Source organism: Bombina bombina, chromosome 10, assembly GCF_027579735.1.
Source record: "Bombina bombina isolate aBomBom1 chromosome 10, aBomBom1.pri, whole genome shotgun sequence".
Lineage (NCBI taxonomy): Eukaryota > Metazoa > Chordata > Amphibia > Anura > Bombinatoridae > Bombina > Bombina bombina.
In genome coordinates this window covers 103,549,015-103,571,930 of record NC_069508.1, presented here as the reverse complement: position 1 = coordinate 103,571,930, position 22,916 = coordinate 103,549,015, and the positions used below count along the sequence as shown (strand labels likewise).

Below are 22,916 nucleotides of genomic sequence, written 5' to 3'. Positions count from 1 at the left end.
CCTAAAGCTTTGGTATTGGTTCCCACAAGTAAGGATGACGCCGTGGACCGGACACACCTATGTTGGAGAAAACAGAATTTATGTTTACCTGATAAATTACTTTCTCCAACGGTGTGTCCGGTCCACGGCCCGCCCTGGTTTTTTAATCAGGTCTGATAATTTATTTTCTTTAACTACAGTCACCACGGTACCATATGGTTTCTCCTATGCAAATATTCCTCCTTAACGTCGGTCGAATGACTGGGGTAGGCGGAGCCTAGGAGGGATCATGTGACCAGCTTTGCTGGGCTCTTTGCCATTTCCTGTTGGGGAAGAGAATATCCCACAAGTAAGGATGACGCCGTGGACCGGACACACCGTTGGAGAAAGTAATTTATCAGGTAAACATAAATTCTGTTTTTTGAGTAAACTGTCCCTTTAAGCTCGCTCAGCAGACATGCTCAGATGCCAGTCTTGAGCAGGACATAGTCACAGGCGTCTATATGCGTGTGAAGCACCTGATTGGCTCACCAGCTCTCTGCTGCTGAAGAGCAGCAATATATTGAACAGGATTTTAACCCTTTTGGTGGAGTCAAACACAAATTAATGATCATTAGTGTCATAATAAAATGCACTATATTTTTTATTGTATTATAATGTCCCTTTAAGTTCCATGTAGAATGTCCTCACCATAAACAGGAAATTTTATTACAGGACAATATTCTATATGATCATGAATTAAACTCTCAAACCTGGAGAGATTCACTGGATATTTTACTATTTCTACCTATCGGTCTACTATGTATTTCTAAAGCTGGTGATACAAACAGAAACTACTAATAATCAGTAATTTGATATATAAGTCTTTTTTTCCTGAATGACTATTAAAATGTCCTGCATCTTATATGTCAAATGTAGTATAGCAGACATCCATCTTGGGTAAATTTCTGCTTTGTCAGCTCTTAAAATATTGAGTCTATAAAAATAGATGCATCTTATTTTTCCATATTTTCATTGCAATAAATCACAATATTTTTGTTGATTAGATAATATATAAAATTTCAAAACATATTTAATACTACCTTATATTAAAATACCTTTGCCAGGACTGCCTAGCGTGTTCCAGTGTCTGTCTTTTCACATTGTCTCTCATGCAGTATATTTGTCTGTCCTGGATATTGTAAGTTTACAACAATGTTGCTGTATTTTGAGTTAATAATACATCACAACTATATATATATATATATATATATATATATATATATATATATATATATATTGTGTGTGTAGTTATTTATATATATATATATATATATATATATATATATATATTGTGTGTGTGTGTGTAGTTATATTATATATATATATATATATATATATATATATATACACACACACATTATATATATATATATATATATATATATATTTACACACACACACATATATACATATATATATATATAATGTGTGTGTGTGTGTAGTTATATATATATATATATATATATATATATGTATGTATATACACACACACACATAAAGTTTAAACTGAAACACTTCTGTTTTTCAATTACCATCAATCAAATTGGAGATGGCTCCGTTAGATCTAGTTTACACTTATTTGTGAGTGCGCTTACAGAGCCGTCGTGGCCCTTATATTTCAGGTGTAGCCATGTTTTACGTTTTGGTGGCATTATTGGTCAGACATAAAAAGATTAACTTGCATTATTACAACATTTTTTAGGTGAAATTAACTGACATTTACACCATCTAAATCCTAGTTTCTCAACCTGTGGTGCGCGTTCCCCTGGGGGAACTTGGGGCATTGGCAAGGGGTACTCCAGCGATTGGCCTTCATTTTCCCCCTCATGTAGCTATTGTAAACATCACATATCAATGAAAGCTGTGTTTCTTATTTCTTCACTTGAGCCCTCCTAACAGGGCAGAGTGTGAGTATTTCCCTACCTGGGTTGAATGACTTCCCAATCACTGATTCACCTCAAATTGGTAAAACCTTAGATTCTGGCTTGTTATTGACATATGGGGGCTGGAGTTGACCTTAACTTATATGTATTATTGTGACTAAGGCCGCGTTCGGGCAGCGCTCAGGAGCTACTGGGGATGCTTCACTCCCAGCGATGACGTGGCGCTAGGTGACGTCACAAGCAAAGGAGTTTAGAAAAAACGTTCGCATGCGCAAAGGGATCTGCTGCACAATAATGGACTGCGCATGCAAACGTTTTCACTAAGCTCCCTTGTAGCTGTCACACAACACCGGTGTTATGCTGAGAATGATTTCCCCAGTCTCTTTGCAAACATCGGAACTCTGACCCACCTCCATTCAGCTGCTCTCAGCTCAGCCCCTGTAGCTTATCCTGCACTGAATAGAGGTGGGTCAGAGTTGCGATGTTTGCCAAGAGACTGGGGAAATCATTCTCGGCATAACACCGGATAAGTCTGACAGCAGCATTTAGTACAGGGCAAAGTGGGGATAGGTTATGTAGCCTATCTCCACTTTGCCCTGTACTAAATGCTGCTGTCAGACTTATCCGCCTCACCTGTCCCCTCCTCTGCAGCTTATAAAAACATGGCAGCCTCCACAGCAACACGTGTGTGGAGGCTGCCATGTTGCCAAGCGTCTGAGCTTGCTCTGAAAAGTCCCAGCTTTTCCAGCACGCTGGAAGCGCTGGGACTTACGTCATCAGAGCGCTCAAAAAACGCCAGGCATCTCACTTGCAAGTGTGAGAAAAACGCTCCAAGCGAGACCCAGTTCGCTTGGAGCGCTGCCCGAACGCGCCCTAATTGTCACAGAGAGGTGTCAGATAAATGTGCCACTGTGAAATAGGTAAAGTGCATCATACTGAAGTATGCGCAGTTAAACAAGACAGATAAACTGTGTATGATATGGTTATAAAAATAGAAAGACGGTACCATAAATATTACTTTCCTCATCAGGCAGAAAAGTTTATTTTCCTCTTTTTTTTGCCCTTGTAAAATATCAATAACAAGTGGGGTACAGTTGGGGTACATAGAAAACAAGTGTATTCCTGCAGGGGTACTTGCTACAAAAAGGTTGAGAATCATTGATCTAAATGACTGTGTTCTTGTCAAGCAAGACTTGAGCTATGTGTTTAACCTTTTATGCGAGTTAAACATATAAGTTGGCAGGGACGCTAATATATGAATTACACATTCTTATCAATCAAAGCATTTTATTTTTGCTATAGAATATCCCTTTAAGTTTGTTTCTTACTCTTACTGGTAGGTCAATGGCTGGAACAACCTAGATGTTGGGTTCGTGTTATAAATTAGATAATTTTTTGCCACCTTCATTTGAAATTGCATAGGTTGTCGCGTTCTTTATTCCAAACCAATGCTTATTTAGCATTATTAAATTATGAAAGCAACTATAGTAAAATGATTGTTGATAGACTTACAATGTTCAGATGTTTATTTAAGTAGAACATCTCTAAAGACTTGCTGTGGCAGAAGCAATTGTCTAGGGGTACATTCATAATGCTATTTAATTGCCATTTCTTAGATATTTACTCACCCCTAGTTGATTTAGGAATCTCATGAGACTTGTTTCTTTTTTTTTGTGGCCAGTGATTTTCGCATCTTAGGTTTTAATGGTTGAAGTGTACATTTGTGAACCATCCTTTTGTTGTGTAGATGTCTTAAATTATTCATTTAGTGTCTCTAGCCGAGGAGTGATGGCGCAACGATTGAATACATCCCTCACTAATAACATTGATTATCTTTCTCTCCGCCCTTCTCTTTCTGGAATGGACGCATGCGTCTTTTTAACCCAGTTCCTAGCACACCCCTTATTGTATGCAAGCACCGTATGTTTCATCCCCTTTGCGTTTTCCTACAGTTTGCTTTGCATGACTGTTTTGAGTTGGAATGGCAGTACCTTTTAGATAGGTTAAGCATGTATAAATAATTTTCTTTCTGGTTTTGACCAATCCTAATTTCTTCTCTATTTCCTTTTCTCCCTCCACTCCCTCCCCTCCTTTCCTGATGCCTGGCTGAACCCTGTCTCCTACATCCGTCACATCGTGATCAATAATGTGGCTCTGCGCTTATGCCATGCGCTCACACACTCATGCGAAAACTCCTATCCTCCGAAAAACCCTTCCTTGCCGTCCCCGTCACATTGGCGGATGTTGTCGTTCATATTATCCAATCAGGGTGAAAATTCCTTCCTACAGGCAACCGTGGAAAAACTAGGACCACTCCCACGGATCCTTGCAGAAATCACCAAGTCGCTGACCAATCCTACGCCAATCCAGCAACAGCTGAGACGATTCAGCGAGCATAGTTCGTCCCCCAATGTGAGTGGCAGCCTTTCATCCGGCCTTCAGAAGATATTCGAGGATCCTACTGACAGGTAAAAACAAAAACTCTTTAAATCTGTTTATAAGTTTAAAGATTTGTGTTAAGATATTTAATAATGGGGAATTAATAATGTGAAAATGTTCCTTCAGTTTTTTTGTATGTTAAATATTTGTTTTTTTCTTATTAAAACCATCACCATTGTTCTCAAGGATATACTCATTTAAATAGGCTTACCCTGCAGAAAGAGCAGTTATCTCTTTTTCAATTAATATATAACCAGCTATTTCATATGCAAAATATCTGTCTGTTTACCACCCCACACTGGGAGGTTAATTTACGCTGTTTCTCTTCTGTTTACATAGCTTTTCTATAGAGCTTTCAAACATTTATGTGTTCAGTATAAAGGTAAAGACACTATTTGGAAAAAATGTAATACAGTGTTTCTCAACTTCAGTCCTTAAAGTGATAGTAAATCCAAGTGTATTACAAATGCTAGGATTTACCATCACTAAAAATAAACATGCGTTTCTCTCATCGTTTCGTAAAAACAGCGTTGCATTGACCCTGTTAGGAAAGTATATCGCTAACACACCGCCCACGGCACAGCGCTTTTCTACAATGAGGTGATGGTAAATCCTAGCGTTTGTTATACACTTGGGTTTACCATCATTTAAAGTACCCCTAACTTGCCAGATTTTTACTATATCTTAAAGGGACACTGAAGGCAAAAAAAAAAAAAGATGTACAAATGCAAAGAACCTACGAAAATAAAGACCTTTACAATTCCCTATCCGTTTCAAATACTTACCGTTTTGCAGCAATGTGTCCCCGAATTTTTAACCCTTTCCAAACCCACTTCGTTGGTAGCTTTTTCGTTTGTCCAATCAGGGCTGACAACACAGGTTGGAACATGATGGCAGTTTTCAGAGATGCGCATACACAAGCTAGTGCAACATCATTGAATACGTCACCGGCTTGAAGTCTGTTCTGGATGTAGTAGACTCCTTTCAAATGCGCATGCGTGATAGAAATTACTGTGGGTTATGTCGGCATCAGTGCGGCAATCTGCACATGCGCGAATGAACCAATCTGATTGCGCATGCGCAGGACGAAATTGCAGGCTAATTATATTCATAAACTTGCCATACGATTGGAAATTGATTTATACCATGTACGGCCCATATTTGAGGGCTGGATGAAGTGATGTCATGCCTAAAATATAAAATTATATTTTATTACGATTATCAGCATCGTTGGAGTATAAAAGAAGGTAAATTAGATTGGATTTATGTATGGGATATACAATCTGTGGTCCGTTTGGAAGAAAAAAAAATAAAGTTAGTAATCTTTTAAAGTGATGGTAAACTTCAGACTATAAGAATGTTGCAATAAAAAATGTAACAGTTTAACAAAAATGATTATATGATTTTACTTGCAAGTGTGTATATATTTTATAATACAAGATTTATAATCCTAATTGGTATTGTCTGTTCCTCCACCCCCCTTAATTTCCTCTTTTGGCATGGCTGTGATGTTAAGAGCGGTCCCACCCACACTCTGCATAGGCTTTCTAAGGGCTTTAAAGGGGCTGGACTTCAAGATTGTCACATGACACACACGTTAATTGGATGTTGACTGGATTTGTCATAAAAAAAAAAAGAGTTCATCCATGTGGGCCGGCATAATATTGTAATAGAAGCATTATTATATGAACTAATTTAACCCTTTCACAGATGGAATAAAAACAAAAAAAGGTACACATACTTTTTTAATGACAAAGATTACATTTATGGCATTTGATTATTTAAAGTTTACCATCACTTTAACTAGAGCACAGGTGAAACAATCAGCTGATGGGTGAGAGCAAGTCACAAACCATGGTCACTGATCAGCTGATTTATACACTCCAGCAGGTAAAATGGATCATTGGAACACGTTAAATAGGAGGAAATTTTAATGGACACCGTCCCTTTAAAGTCTAAAGTTTAAAGGGACAGTCTACATCAGATTTTTTTATTGTTTAAAAAGATAGATAATCCCTTTATTACCCATTCCCCAGTTTTGCATAACCAACACGGTTATATTAATATACTTTTTACCTCTGTGATTACCTTGTATCTAAGCCTCTGCAGACTGCCCCCTATCCCAGTGCTTTTGACAGACATGCAGCTTAGCCAATCAGTGCAGACTCCTAATGTGATCTATATGACACACATGAACTAGTACTGTCTAACTGTGAAAAACTTTCAAAAATGCTCTTAACTAGGAGACGGTTTTCAACGGTTTAGAAATCCGTTTGAGCCTACCTAGGTTTAGCTTTTCAAAAATACCACCAAGGGAACAAAGCAAACTTAATGATAAAAGTCTATTGGAAAGTTGTTTAAAATTGCATGCGCTATCTGAATCATGAAAGTTTAATTTTGGAGACTTTATAGCAAGGCCAACTAGGTCTGTGCCTAGGGTAGAACAATTAAGGGAGGTAGCAAATGTTGAGGGATGGTTCTATGACACTTTCCTACATCTATGCTCTCCACATTGATATTTGTTAATATTCTTAAAAAAATCAACAATTCCCAGGGCCGGACTGGGGGAAAAAAGCAGCCCTGGAAAAAAATTTGAAGACCAGCCCTATATTGTCTGTAGAACAATGTGTATATATATATATGTAATTATTTACAGACATATATACACATATAAACATGCCCACCACCTCTGCCATCTCATAACAGGTATATTTCACACAAGAGAGCTGCAAAATATATCAAACATTGTAAATAATGTCACTTTGCTTTTCTCAAAGTTACTGAGCACAATATATCAATCGATAGAGTACCGGCACCTTCTTTTTGAGTACTGGCACCATTTCTTTTACACACTGTAAAACACACTCATACACACTAACTTCCCCAGACACATCACATACACACTGTAAAACACACTCACACAGCCATTATCACACCACACACACTGTAAAACACACTCATACACACTAGCTTCCCCAGACACATCACATACACACTGTAAAACACACTCACACAGCCATTATCACACCACACACACTGTAAAACACACTCATACACACTAGCTTCCCCAGACACATCACATACACACTGTAAAACACACTCACACAGCCATTATCACACCACACACACTGTAAAACACACTCATACACACTAGCTTCCCCAGACACATCACATACACACTGTAAAACACACTCATACACACTGTAAAACACACTCATACACACTAGCTTCCCCAGACACATCACATACACACTGTAAAACACACTCACACAGCCATTATCACACCACACACACTGTAAAACACACTCATACACACTAGCTTCCCCAGACACATCACATACACACTGTAAAACACACTCATACACACTGTAAAACACACTCATACACACTGTAAAACACACTCATACACACTGTAAAACACACTCATACACACTGTAAAACACACTCATACACACTGTAAAACACACTCATACACACTAGCTTCCCCAGACACATCACATACACACTGTAAAACACACTCACACAGCCATTATCACACCACACACACTGTAAAACACACTCATACACACTAGCTTCCCCAGACACATCACATACACACTGTAAAACACACTCACACAGCCATTATCACACCACACACACTGTAAAACACACTCATACACACTGTAAAACACACTCATACACACTAGCTTCCCCAGACATATCACATACACACTGTAAAACACACTCATACACACTAGCTTCCCCAGACACATCACATACACACTGTAAAACACACTCACACAGCCATTATCACACCACACACACTCATACACACTCACACAGCCATTATCACACCACACACACTCATACACACTCACACAGCCATTATCACACCAAACACACTCATACACACACACAGCCATTATCACACCAACCACACTCATACACACTGTAAAACACACTCACACAGCCATTATCACACCACACACACTCATACACACTCACACAGCCATTATCACACCAAACACACTCATACACACTGTAAAACACACTCACACAGCCATTATCACACCACACACACTGTAAAACACACTCATACACACTGTAAAACACACTCATACACACTAGCTTCCCCAGACATATCACATACACACTGTAAAACACACTCACACAGCCATTATCACACCACACACACTGTAAAACACACTCATACACACTAGCTTCCCCAGACACATCACATACACACTGTAAAACACACTCACACAGCCATTATCACACCACACACACTGTAAAACACACTCATACACACTGTAAAACACACTCATACACACTAGCTTCCCCAGACATATCACATACACACTGTAAAACACACTCACACAGCAATTATCACACCACACACACTGTAAAACACACATACACACTGTAAAACACACTCATACAGCCATTATCACACCACACACACTCATACACACTTTAAAACACACTCACACAGCCATTATCACACCACACACACTGTAAAACACACTCATACACACTAGCTTCCCCAGACACATCACATACACACTGTAAAACACACTCACACAGCCATTATCACACCACACACACTGTAAAACACACTCATACACACTAGCTTCCCCAGACACATCACATACACACTGTAAAACACACTCACACAGCCATTATCACACCACACACACTGTAAAACACACTCATACACACTGTAAAACACACTCATACACACTAGCTTCCCCAGACATATCACATACACACTGTAAAACACACTCATACACACTAGCTTCCCCAGACACATCACATACACACTGTAAAACACACTCACACAGCCATTATCACACCACACACACTCATACACACTCACACAGCCATTATCACACCACACACACTCATACACACTCACACAGCCATTATCACACCAAACACACTCATACACACACACAGCCATTATCACACCAACCACACTCATACACACTGTAAAACACACTCACACAGCCATTATCACACCACACACACTCATACACACTCACACAGCCATTATCACACCAAACACACTCATACACACTGTAAAACACACTCACACAGCCATTATCACACCACACACACTGTAAAACACACTCATACACACTGTAAAACACACTCATACACACTAGCTTCCCCAGACATATCACATACACACTGTAAAACACACTCACACAGCCATTATCACACCACACACACTGTAAAACACACTCATACACACTAGCTTCCCCAGACACATCACATACACACTGTAAAACACACTCACACAGCCATTATCACACCACACACACTGTAAAACACACTCATACACACTGTAAAACACACTCATACACACTAGCTTCCCCAGACATATCACATACACACTGTAAAACACACTCACACAGCAATTATCACACCACACACACTGTAAAACACACATACACACTGTAAAACACACTCATACAGCCATTATCACACCACACACACTCATACACACTTTAAAACACACTCACACAGCCATTATCACACCACACACACTGTAAAACACACTCATACACACTAGCTTCCCCAGACACATCACATACACACTGTAAAACACACTCACACAGCAATTATCACACCACACACACACACTGTAAAACACTCATACACACTGTAAAACACACTCATACAGCTATTATCACACCACACACACTTATACACACTGTAAAACACACTCATACAGCCATTATCACACCACACACACTCATACACACTGTAAAACACACTCACACTGCCATTATCACACCACACACACTGTAAAACACTCATACACACTGTAAAACACACTCATACACACTGTAAAACACACTCATACAGCCATTATCACACCACACACACTCATACACACTGTAAAACACACTCATACAGCCTCATACACACTGTAAAACACACTCATACACACTAGCTTCCCCAGACACATCACATACACACTGTAAAACACACTCACACAGCCATTATCACACCACACACACTGTAAAACACACTCATACACACTGTAAAACACACTCATACACACTAGCTTCCCCAGACACATCACATACACACTGTAAAACACACTCACACAGCAATTATCACACCACACACACACACTGTAAAACACTCATGCACACTGTAAAACACACTCATACAGCTATTATCACACCAAACACACTTATACACACTGTAAAACACACTCATACAGCCATTATCACACCACACACACTGATACACACTGTAAAATACACTCACACTGCCATTATCACACCACACACACTGTAAAACACACATACACACTGTAAAACACACTCATACACACTGTAAAACACACTCATACAGCCATTATCACACCACACACACTCATACACACTGTAAAACACACTCACACAGCAATTATCACACCACACTCACTGTAAAACACTCATACACACTGTAAAACACACTCATACAGCCATTATCACACCACACACTCATACACACTTTAAAACACACTCACACAGCCAATATCACACCACACACACACACTGTAAAACACTCATACACACTGTAAAACACACTCATACAGCCATTATCACACCACACACTCATACACACTTTAAAACACACTCACACAGCCATTATCACACCACACACACTGTAAAACACACATACACACTGTAAAAAACACTCATACACACTAGCTTCCCCAGACACATCACATACACACTGTAAAACACACTCACACAGCAATTATCACACCACACACACACACTGTAAAACACTCATACACACTGTAAAACACACTCATACAGCCATTATCACACCACACACTCATACACACTTTAAAACACACTCACACAGCCATTATCACACCACACACACTGTAAAACACACATACACACTGTAAAACACACTCATACACACTAGCTTCCCCAGACATATCACATACACACTGTAAAACACACTCACCCTGCAATTAAAACACCACACACACTGTAAAACACACATACACACTGTAAACACACTCATACACAGCAGCTTTCCCAGGCACATCACACACACACTGTAAAACACACATACACACATCACATACACACTGTAAAACACACTCATACACACTGTAAAACACACTCATACACAGCAGCTTTCCCAGGCACATCACATACACACTGTAAAACACACATACACACTGTAAAACACACTCATACACAGCAACTTTCCCATCACATACACACTGTAAAACACACATACACACATCACATACACACTGTAAAACACACATACACACATCACATACACACTGTAAAACACACATACACACTGTAAAACACACTCATACACAGCAACTTTCCCATCACATACACACTGTAAAACACACATACACACATCACATACACACTGTAAAACACACATACACACTGTAAAACACACTCATACACAGCAACTTTCCCATCACATACACACTGTAAAACACACATACACACATCACATACACACTGTAAAACACACATACACACTGTAAAACACACTCATACACAGCAGCTTTCCCAGGGACATCACATACACACTGTAAAACACACTCACACAACAGCTCCCCCAGACACAACACATACACAATATAAAACATACAATACTGAGATATCTCTGCATATTTATTAAGATCATTACAGCCTTACCTCCAGTCCACACAGCCTCTGCGGTTCTCCCTTCTCAGTGACAGCAGAGTCCTACTATGGGCACTGAACATTGATTAAATCTATGAAAGTCAGGGGCCAGAACATAATATTTGACACAATATGTAAAGCGTTTATATTTTTACAATAAAATATGTCTGGTTAGTAGTTACTTCATCTCTTTGGGTCTCTGTGTAGTGTACCTGCCCCCCCCCCCCCCCCATTGCAGTGAATATGGTTTATTCCATTATGAAAGAGGAAGTGCCGGGGTCTGTGTAGCTGCATAAGATTGTGCAGGACTTGCTGCGCTGCGCAGGGAAAGATGAGGAAATTTATTTCAATTTATTAACTCACTGGGGCACACTCCCTGCACAGTGTAATGTACAGTCTCAAATGTAAACTGAGCTGTGCATTACGATGTGCATATACAAAGTATGTAAAGCAAACAGCCATGTGTACTTGCTTAAATTTCTAAGAGGCACACGCTAGCCCAATTCCTTCCGGCCACCACTGACACCGGCCCAGGGGGTGAGCAGTTAGTCCGGCCCACCGGGATTTTTCCCGGCTTCCCGGCAGACCAATCCGGCCCTGACAATTCCACGTTATCTAGTGGAGTGCGTGACTCCTCCATACGTTCATGGCTTACACTTGTGAGAAATTCATGATGCAAATAAAAGCTAAAATTGCTGTGTTAGTTCGGGCAGCACAAAAATACTGACAAGAAGCAAATGGTAAAGTTTGAGGGAAAACACATTACAAACAATAATAATTAAAAAGGATTACTGTTTTATTAGCATGAGATTATATTGTCCGGTATATTTTTATCTTCAGTTAAAATAATTATGTCTATGTTTTAAAGGGATACTGTACTCCAAAATGTTCCTTCAATTAAAGGGACATTGTGCTAAAAATGTTCTATCACCCACATGAAAGAAAAGTAAATAAATGTAAGATTAAAATAGCACAAAATGCATGTTGAATGCCTAGCTATTCATAAAGAATGTGCATTCGGACGTTTCGTTCTGAAACGAATGCTGAATATAGCCGCCGCCGCCAATACCATTCAACTATTTTCGGAGCTGGATTTCTTCTTGTGAAAGTGCAACACACTAAGTAAGATCTGTGCAGATCTAAGAAGAATTCCGGCTCCGAAAATAGAGGAATGCTGCTGGCGCAAGCATTCGCTTTATAACCAAACATCAGATTGCACATCCCTACTGTACATTGACCATTTGCTAATAGGGACAACTACCCTAACTTTATTGGTAGATGGAGCTTACCAGAGAAAGTGAGTATAATTTTGCTTCAAGCCCCCACTAACATTTGTTTGGTATTAAAGGGGCATGAAACCTAAAATCTTTCTTTCATGATTCAAATACAGTATGCGGTTTTAAGCCACTTTCAATTTACTTCTGAAATCAATTTGCTTCATTTTCTTGGTATGCTTTATTAAAAAAGTAGCAATGAACTACTGGGAGCTAGCTGAACAAATTGTGTGAGCCAATGACAAGAGGTATATATGTGCAGACACCAGTCAGCAGCTAGCTCCCAGCTTCTGAGCCTACCTAGGTATGCTTTTCAATAAAGATACCCAGAGAACTAAGCAAATTATATAATAGAAGTGAATTGGAAAATTGTTTAAAAACATAATTTATGTAAGAATTTACCTGATAAATTCATTTCTTTCATATTGGCAAGAGTCCATGAGCTAGTGACGTATGGGATATACATTCCTACCAGGAGGGGCAAAGTTTCCCAAACCTTAAAATGCCTATAAATACACCCCCACCACACCCACAATTCAGTTAAACAAATAGCCAAAAAGTGAGGTGATAAGAAAGGAGCGAAAGCATCAACAAGGAATTGGAATAATTGTGCTTTATACAAAAAAATCATAACCACCATAAAAAGAGTGGGTCTCATGAACTCTTGCCAATATGAAAGAAATGAATTTATCAGGTAAATTCTTACATAAATTATGTTTTCTTTCATGTAATTGGCAAGAGTCCATGAGCTAATGACGTATGGGATAGCAAATACCCAAGATGTGGCACTCCACGCAATAGTCACTAGAGAGGGAGGGATAAAAATAAAGACAGTCAATTCCACTGAAAAATTAATCCACAACCCAAATCAAAAGTTTTAATCTTATAATGAAAAAAAATGAAATTATAAGCAGAAGAATCAAACTGAAACAGCTGCCTGAAGTACTTTACTACCAAAAACTGCTTCTGAAGAAGAAAAAACATCAAAATGGTAGAATTTAGTAAAAGTATGCAAAGAAGACCAAGTTGCTGCTTTGCAAATCTGATCAACAGAAGCTTCATTCTTAAAAGCCCAGGAAGTGGAAACTGACCTAGTAGAATGAGCCGTAATCCTCTGAGGCGGGGATTTACCCGACTCCAAATAAGCATGATTAATCAAAAGCTTTAACCAAGATGCCAAAGAAATGGCAGAAGCCTTCTGACCTTTCCTAGAACCAGAAAAGATAACAAGTAGACTAGAAGTCTTTCTGAAATCTTTAGTAGCTTCAACATAATATTTCAAAGCTCTTACCACATCCAAAGAATCTAAAGATCTCCAGAGAATTCTTAGGATTAGGACACAATGAAGGGACAACAATTTCTCTACTAATGAGAAAGGAGACAGGAGCGCAAGGGACTGATCTGAGTGTAGTATAGTAAAACTTAAATTTTAATACAAAAGTTACAGTGACAAAAACACACTCACACTTTCCAACCTCAAACAGAATGAGGTATGAATATGGCACAAGAAGCAAAAAGCCCCAGGCACTTGCTCACCACGAACCCTCTTCCGGTGCAGTGGGTCTCCCCTTCCGTCACCGTATGTGCAAACTGCAGCTCCCAAGTATAGCCGAGCACTAGTTCTCAAAGGTCCGTGGTCTCTGGTCAGGCTGTCACAGGTAAAACCGCATACCCATAGTCCCAGAGTCTCTTGGTAAATATTGTAAATAGAGTAAAGTGAATCGTCACACTCCACACACCTGTGTCTCCTGGTAGTCACACCGCTAGTATTTGCCGAGTGTTTGTCCGACATGCCACAATAAAGGTTACAGGTATGTGGGCATGCCTCTGACGAAGTGGGGAGGAGCCCCATGAAACGCGTAAGGCCACGCCCACATCTACACACGCTGCGAGGAGTCAGATCCACAGACACTCTAGCCGGCTTGTGAGTGTTTAGTGGGATTCTGAACATACCCGGCGTGAACTACTGTTTGTACTTTGTTTTGCCTAAAAGACCCTGTGGACACGGCAATATTTACCAAGAGACTCTGGGACTATGGGTATGCGGTTTTACCTGTGACAGCCTGACCAGAGACCACGGACCTTTGAGAACTAGTGCTCGGCTATACTTGGGAGCTGCAGTTTGCACATACGGTGACGGAAGGGGAGACCCACTGCACCGGAAGAGGGTTCGTGGTGAGCAAGTGCCTGGGGCTTTTTGCTTCTTGTGCCATATTCATACCTCATTCTGTTTGAGGTTGGAAAGTGTGAGTGTGTTTTTGTCACTGTAACTTTTGTATTAAAATTTAAGTTTTACTATACTACACTCAGATCAGTCCCTTGCGCTCCTGTCTCCTTTCTCTTTTGTTATCTTTTCATCCAGCCACCCCATCCTGCCGGTGGTGTTATCCAGGACGCTGCAGTGTGGATTAGAAGACAGAGCCCTTACAATATATTGATACAAACGATATCCTTTAAATTGTATTTGCTTATTTGCTTTTAAAGTTTTCAGATAAGGTCGCTTAACAGCAATATTTATTTAAAGTGGCTTTGTTTCATTTATTCATTTATTTATTTTGTTTATCTATCAATTTATTGATTTGTTAATTTTTTATATATACTGGTGGGTTTTTATTACAAATATCAATATCTATATAGATTCATATAATACTTTTTACTCCTGCCAACCAATAGGTGGCGCTCTTTATTGGCAGATTGTTTAGATCTTGCCCCTGTTTTTAGTGTTGAATTTCTCTACTAATGTTGTTGGAATTCACAACCTTAGGTAAAAATTAAAACGAAGTCCGCAAGACCGCCTTATCCTGATGAAAAATCAGAAAAGAAGATTCACAAGAAAGAGCAGATAATTCAGAAACTCTTCTAGCAGAAGAGATGGCCAAAAGGAACAATACTTTCCAAGAAAGTAATTTAATGTCCAGAGAATGCATAGGCTCAAACGGATGAGCCTGTAAAGCTTTCAAAACCAAATTAAGACTCCAAGGAGGAGAGATTGATTTAATGACAGGCTTGATACGAACCAAAGCCTGTACAAAACAATGAATATCAGGAAGATTAGCAATTTTTCTGTGAAACAGAACAGAAAGAGCAGAGATTTGTCCTTTCAAGGAACTTGCGGACAAACCCTTATCTAAACCATCCTGAAGAAACTGTAAAATTCTAGGAATTCTAAAAGAATGCCAAGAAAATTTATGAGAACACCATGAAATGTAAGTCTTCCAAACTCGGTTATAAATCTTTCTAGACACAGATTTACGAGCCTGCAACATAGTATTAATCACTGAGTCAGAGAAACCTCTATGACTAAGCACTAAGCATTCAATCTCCATATCTTTAAATTTAATGATATGAGATCCTGATGGAAAAATGGGCCTTGAGATAGAAGGTCTGGCCTTAACGGAAGTGGCCAAGGTTGGCAACTGGACATCCGAACAAGATCCGCATACCAAAACCTGTGTGGCCATGCTGGAGCCACCAGCAGTACAAACTAACGCTCCATTATGATTTTGGAAATCACTCTTGGAAGAAGAACTAGAGGCGGAAAGATATAAGCAGGTTGATAACTCCAAGGAAGTGTCAACTCATCCACTGCTTCCGCCTGAGGATCCCTGGACCTGAACAGATACCTGGGAAGTTTCCTGTTTAGATGAGAAGCCATCAGATCTATTTCTGGAAGCCCCCACATCTTAGCAATCCGAAAAAACACATCTGAGTGAAGACCACTCTCCCGGATGTAAAGTCTGGCGACTGAGATAATCCGCTTCCCAATGCTATACCTGTCTATACCTGGGATATGGACCGCAGAAATTAGACAGGAGCTGGATTCCACCCAAGCAAGTATCCGAGATACTTCTTTCATAGCTTGAGGACTATGAGTCCCACCTTGATGATTGACATACGCCACGGTTGTATCATTGTCTGTCTGAAAACAAATAAACGGTTCTCTTTTCAGAAGAGGCCAAAACTGAAGAGCTCTGAGAATCGCACTGAGTTCCAAAATATTGATTGGTAATCTCGCCTCTTGAGATTTCCAAACCCCCTGCGCTGTCAGAGATCCCTTGAACTAAACGATGGTGATCTAACCACCAAGTCAGATATAGTCGAACATTGGGATTTAAGGATATTAATTGTGATATCCTTGTATAATCCCTGCACCATTGATTCAGCATACAAAGCTGAAGAGGTCTCATGTGAAAACGAGCAAAGGGGATCACGTCCGATGCTGCAGTCATGAGACCTAAAACCTCCATGCACATAGCTACTGAAGGGAATTATTGAAACTGAAGGTTCCAACAAGCTGCAATCAATTTCAGACATCTCTTGTCTGTTAGATTCAGTATCCAGGACTTTGTCTCTATTTGGAAACATAAAAAGGTTACCCTTGTCTGAGGAGTCAAAGAACTTTTTGGTAAATTGATCCTCCAGCCATGTTTTCGAAGAAACAACACTAGTTGATTTGTGTGAGATTCTGCAGAACGTAAAGACTGAGCAAGTACCAAGATATCGTCCAAATAAGGAAACACTGCAGTAGCCCGCTCTCTGATTACAGAGAGTAGGGCACCGAGAACCTTTGAAAAGATCCTTGGAGCTGTCGCTAGGCCAAAAGGAAGAGCAACAAATTGGTAATGCTTGTCTAGAAAAGAGAATCTCAGGAACTGATGGTGATCTGGATGAATCGGAATATGAAGATATGCATACTGTAAGTCTATTGTGGACATATAATGCCCTTGCTGAACAAAAGGCAGAATAGTCCTTATAGTCACCATTTTGAATGTTGGTATTCTCGCATAACGATTCAAAATTTTTAGATCCAGAACTGGTCTGAAAGAATTCTCCTTCTTTGGGACAATGAACAGATTTGAATAAAACCCCAGACCCCGTTCCTGAACAGGAACTGGCACAATTACCCCAGATACCTCCAGGTCTGAAACACACTTCAGGAAAGCCTGAGCTTTTTCTGGGTTCACTGGAATGCGTGAGAGAAAGAAACTTCTCACAGGCGGTCTTACTTTCAAACCTATTCTGTAACCCTTGAGAAGCAATGTTCTCAATCCAATGATTTTGGATTGAATTGATCTAAACATCCTTGAAAAATTTTAGTCTGCCCCCTACCAGCTGAGCTGGAATGAGGGCCGCACCTTCATGCGGACTTGGGGGCTGATTTAGATCTTTTAAATGGCTTGGATTTATTCCAGACTGAAGAAGGCTTCCAATTGGAAACCGTTCCCTTAGGGGAAGGATCAGTTTTCTGTTCCTTATTTTGTCGAAAGGAACGAAAACGGTTAGCAGCCTTAAATTTACCCTTAGATTTTTTTATCCTGAGGCAAAAAAGCTCCCTTCCCCCCAGTGACAGTTGAAATAATTGAATCCAACTGAGAACCAAATAATTTATTACCTTGGAAAGAGAGAGATAGCAACGTTGATTTAGAAGTCATATCAGCATTCCAAGATTTAAGCCATAAAGCTCTTCTAGCTAATATAGCTAAATACATATATCTGACATCAATTCTAATGATATCAAAAATGGCATCACAAATGAAATTATTAGCATGTTGAATTAACTTAACAATGCTATACACATTATGATCTGATACTTGTTGCGCTAGGGTTTCCAACCAAAAAGTTGAAGCATCTGCAACATCAGCCAAAGAAAGAGCAGTCCTAAGAAGATGACCTGAACATAAATAAGCCTTCCTTAGATAAGATTCAAGTTTCCTATCTAAAGGATCTTTAAAAGAAGTACTATCTGCCGTAGGAATAGTAGTACGTTTAGCAAGAGTAGAGATGGCCCCATCAACTTTGGGGATCTTTTCCCAAAACTCCAATCTATCAGACGGCAATGGGTACAGCTTCTTAAACCTTGAAAAAGGAGTAAAAGAGGTACCCAGTCTATTCCATTCCCTAGAAATTACATCTGAAATAGCATCAGGAACTGGAAAAACCTCTGGAATAACTACATGAGGTTTAAAAACTGAATTTAAACATTTACTAGTTTTAATATCAAGAGGACTAGTCTCCTCCATATCTAATGCAATCAACACCTTTCAATAAGGAACGAATATACTCCATTTTAAATAAGTATGAAGATTTGTCAGTGTCAATATCTGAGGCAGAATCTTCTGAACCAGATAGATCCTCATCAGAGATAGATCAATCAGAATGTTGTCGGTCATTTAAAAATTCATCAATTTTATGAGAAGTTTTAAAAGACCTTTTACGTTTATTAGAAGGTGGTATGACAGACAAAGCCTTCTGAATAGAATTAGAAACAAATTCTCTCACATTAACAGGAATATCCTGAGCATTAGATGTTGAAGGAATAACAACAGGTAATGGATTACTACTAATGGAAATATTGTCTGCATGTAAAAGTTTGTCATGACAACTATCACAAATTACAGCCGGAGGTACAGTTACCACAAGTTTACAACAAATGCACTTAGCTTTGGTAGAACCGACATCAGGCAGCAGGATCCCAATAGTGGATTCTGAAACAGGATCAGATTGAGACATCTTGCAATATGTAAGAGAAAAAATAACATATAAAGCAAAATTATCAATTTCCTTATATGACAGTTTCAGGAATGGGAAAAATGCAAACAAAATAAGCCTCTGGAAACCAGAAGCAAAAATACATGAAGACTTAAATAATGTCAAAAGTCTGGCGCCAAGTAAGACGCCCACAACTGACAAAATATTTTTGGCGCCAAAAACGTCTGCAACAAACACGAGCGTCATAGATGACGCAACTACGTGAAAATTCTCGGCGACAACTAAGACTCCGGAAATGACGAAATTACGTCAACAAACGTAATTCTCGCGCCAAGAATGACGCAATAAATTATAGCATTTTGCGCACCCGCGAGCCTAACAGCCCGCAATTTAGAAAAGAAAGTCAATTTGAAAATTTCAGGTAAGAATTTTTTTTATTTTTTTTTCATGTGCCTTTCCCAAAATGAAACTGACAGTCTGCAAAAAGGAAATGTACTTATAAACCTGAATCATGGCAAATATAAGTACAAACATTATATTTAGAACTTTACATATAAAGTGCCAAACCATAGCTGAGAGTGTCTTAATAAAGGAAAACATACTTACCAAAAGACACTCGTCTACATAAAGTAGATAGCCAAACCAGTACTGAAACGAGAATCAGCAGAGGTAATGGTATATAAGAGTATATCGTCGATCTGAAAAGGGAGGTAAGGAGATGAATCTCTATGACCGATAACAGAGAACCTATGAAATAGATCCCCGTTAGGATGACCATAGCATTCAATAGGTAATACTCCCTTCACATCCCTCTGTCATTCACTGCACTCTGAGAGGAACCGGGCTTCAGCCTGCTGTGAAGCGCATATCAACGTAGAAATCTAGCACAAACTTACTTCACCACCTCCATAGGAGGCAAAGTTTGTAAAACTGATTTGTGGGTGTGGTGAGGGGTGTATTTATAGGCATTTTGAGGTTTGGGAAACTTTGCCCCTCCTGGTAGGATTGTATTTCCCATACGTCACTAGCTCATGGACTCTTGCCAATTACATGACAGAAATTGTATGTTCTACCTGAATCATGAAATAAAAATGTTGTGTTTAAAGTCCTTTTAAAAGGTATAGTTTGATGACCCACTTTTTGTCTCCAACTGCCATTTAGATTGTAAGCTCCCTATTGACCTTGTATGCATTCTGTCCCATCTGTCTTCCCCGTTTTGTCTTTATTTCTATATATTTATATATATATATATATATATGTGTGTGTGTACGGCACTGCAGAATTGCTTGGAGCCTGTCCTGTTTCATTAGAATGTTCCTAAACATTATGTTTGGAAAACCTCTTAGTAACAATTTGTATATATTTTAGTTAAACTATGTGATCGCACTGGATTATTTAATTTATAAAAATGTGCTACTATTGTCAAATTTTCTTTGTTTTCTTGTTATCTTTTGTTGAAAAGCAGAAAGGTAACGTTCAGGCGTGTGCACGTGTCTGCAGCACTATAAAGCAACAGTTTTGCAACAATGTTATACATCAATAAGAGCACTAGATTGCAGCACTATTTCCTGTCATGTAGTGCACCAGACATGTGAAACGCTAGATATCTCATCAGCAAAGAATAACACAAGCACAAAGTGAATTGAAAACTTTCTTAGAATTGTATTCTCTATCTGAAGCATGAAAGAAAATTTTTGGGTTTCATGTCCCTTAAAAAAATAATTAATGTTTGTAAACAACCCACCCCTTGGCAAATATTGCTCATTGGATAATAAGGCCAACTCCCAAAGCTCTATTGTCTTTTAATTTATTTATTTTTATTTTTTAAAGTCTTTTATATATTTAAAATACCCTCATTTTAGAAACCTCAAAGTACAAAATAACGTAAATATCCTTTAAAATTTTTCTTCTATGTCAACTTTTCTTTTGCAGTGACCTTCTGAAGCTTAAGTCTCCAACTATTGAAAATACAGATAACTACTTCAGGAGCAAAACTCTACTGCTTGTTCAACAGGCGTCAACCCAAAGTATGTCTTACTCTGACAAAGATGAAAGAGAGAATGTTTTGCCCAATGGACGTAGTGTTTCATTGATGGATCTTCAGGACCCCATTATAAATCATAGTGAACGTTCTTCTATTATTCAGGAGCCACCACTGCGTTTAACGGGCAGCCAGTTGTCTATTGCACACGTAGCCACCATAAAACAGCTCAGAGAAAGCCAGAGTACGCCCCAGAGTGCTCCACAGGTTAGAAGACCATTGCATCCAGCTTTAAGTCAACAAAGCAGTCTGCAACCCTTGTCCTTTCAAAACCCAGTGTATCACCTCAACAACCCACCACCCTCCTTGCCCAAGGCTTCTGTGGACTCTAGCCTTGAAAACCTAAGCACTGCCAGCTCACGAAGTCAGAGCAATAGTGAAGAATTTATCCTCAGTGGACCTAGCAATAGTAGTATGGAAGATTTCACAAAAAGAAGTACACAGAGTGAGGACTTTACAAGGAGACATACAATGCCTGAGAGGCCCATTCCTATAGCACTACCACGACAAAACAGCACCGGGCAAGCTCAGATCCGTAAAACAGACCAAGCGGCACTAGGAGCGCGAGCCAAGGCCCCACAGTCATTACCGCACAGTGCTTCTTTACGTAGTACAGGGAGCATGTCAGGAATATCTGCAACTCTACTGGCTGAGCCTGTGCAGAATGGGAACAGATCCAGGCAGCAATCTACATCTTCTCGGGAGAGCCCTGTACCAAAGCTACGAGCTATTCACCGCCAACAGACACAACAGGTGAGTAGATAAATGTCTGTCTGAATTGTAGCCTGATAATAGATAGATATTATCTGATTGGTTCTAACAATATTCCAAACTTCAAATAGATGTAAAAGTTTATATATATCAGAAATGAATCACTTTGTAATACTGTTATTTTGTTGCCAATATTTACATTGTTGTACAATACAGGAGAACACCTCTAGAAAAGCCTGGCGTGCTGCTTATTCTATCTTCTTTGCTGTGGTCAATTAGTGACAGATATAAATTGAATTCCTGCACGTATCAAGCAATCAATGTGCGGCATTTTTCTTTTGACTGCATTAAGATAGTATCTTAATATAGAAAGGAATTTTTGGGTACCTAGTCCCAAAATATTACT

General features: G+C 39.2%; 1 protein-coding gene across 4 annotated transcripts in view; it reads left to right on the top strand.

Moving 5' to 3' along the window:
* The window catches only part of RASAL2 (RAS protein activator like 2), a 516,482-nt gene that overhangs the window by 475,701 nt on the left and 17,865 nt on the right, over positions 1-22,916 (top strand). For 3 of the 4 annotated variants that reach the window (XM_053693295.1, XM_053693293.1, XM_053693296.1), the window contains 2 exons: positions 4,173-4,372; positions 21,691-22,552. In XM_053693295.1, coding sequence (XP_053549270.1) covers positions 4,173-4,372; positions 21,691-22,552 — 1,062 coding nt within the window. The remainder of the gene's footprint in view (positions 1-4,172; positions 4,373-21,690; positions 22,553-22,916) is intronic. The other variant, XM_053693294.1, reaches the window with a different exon arrangement.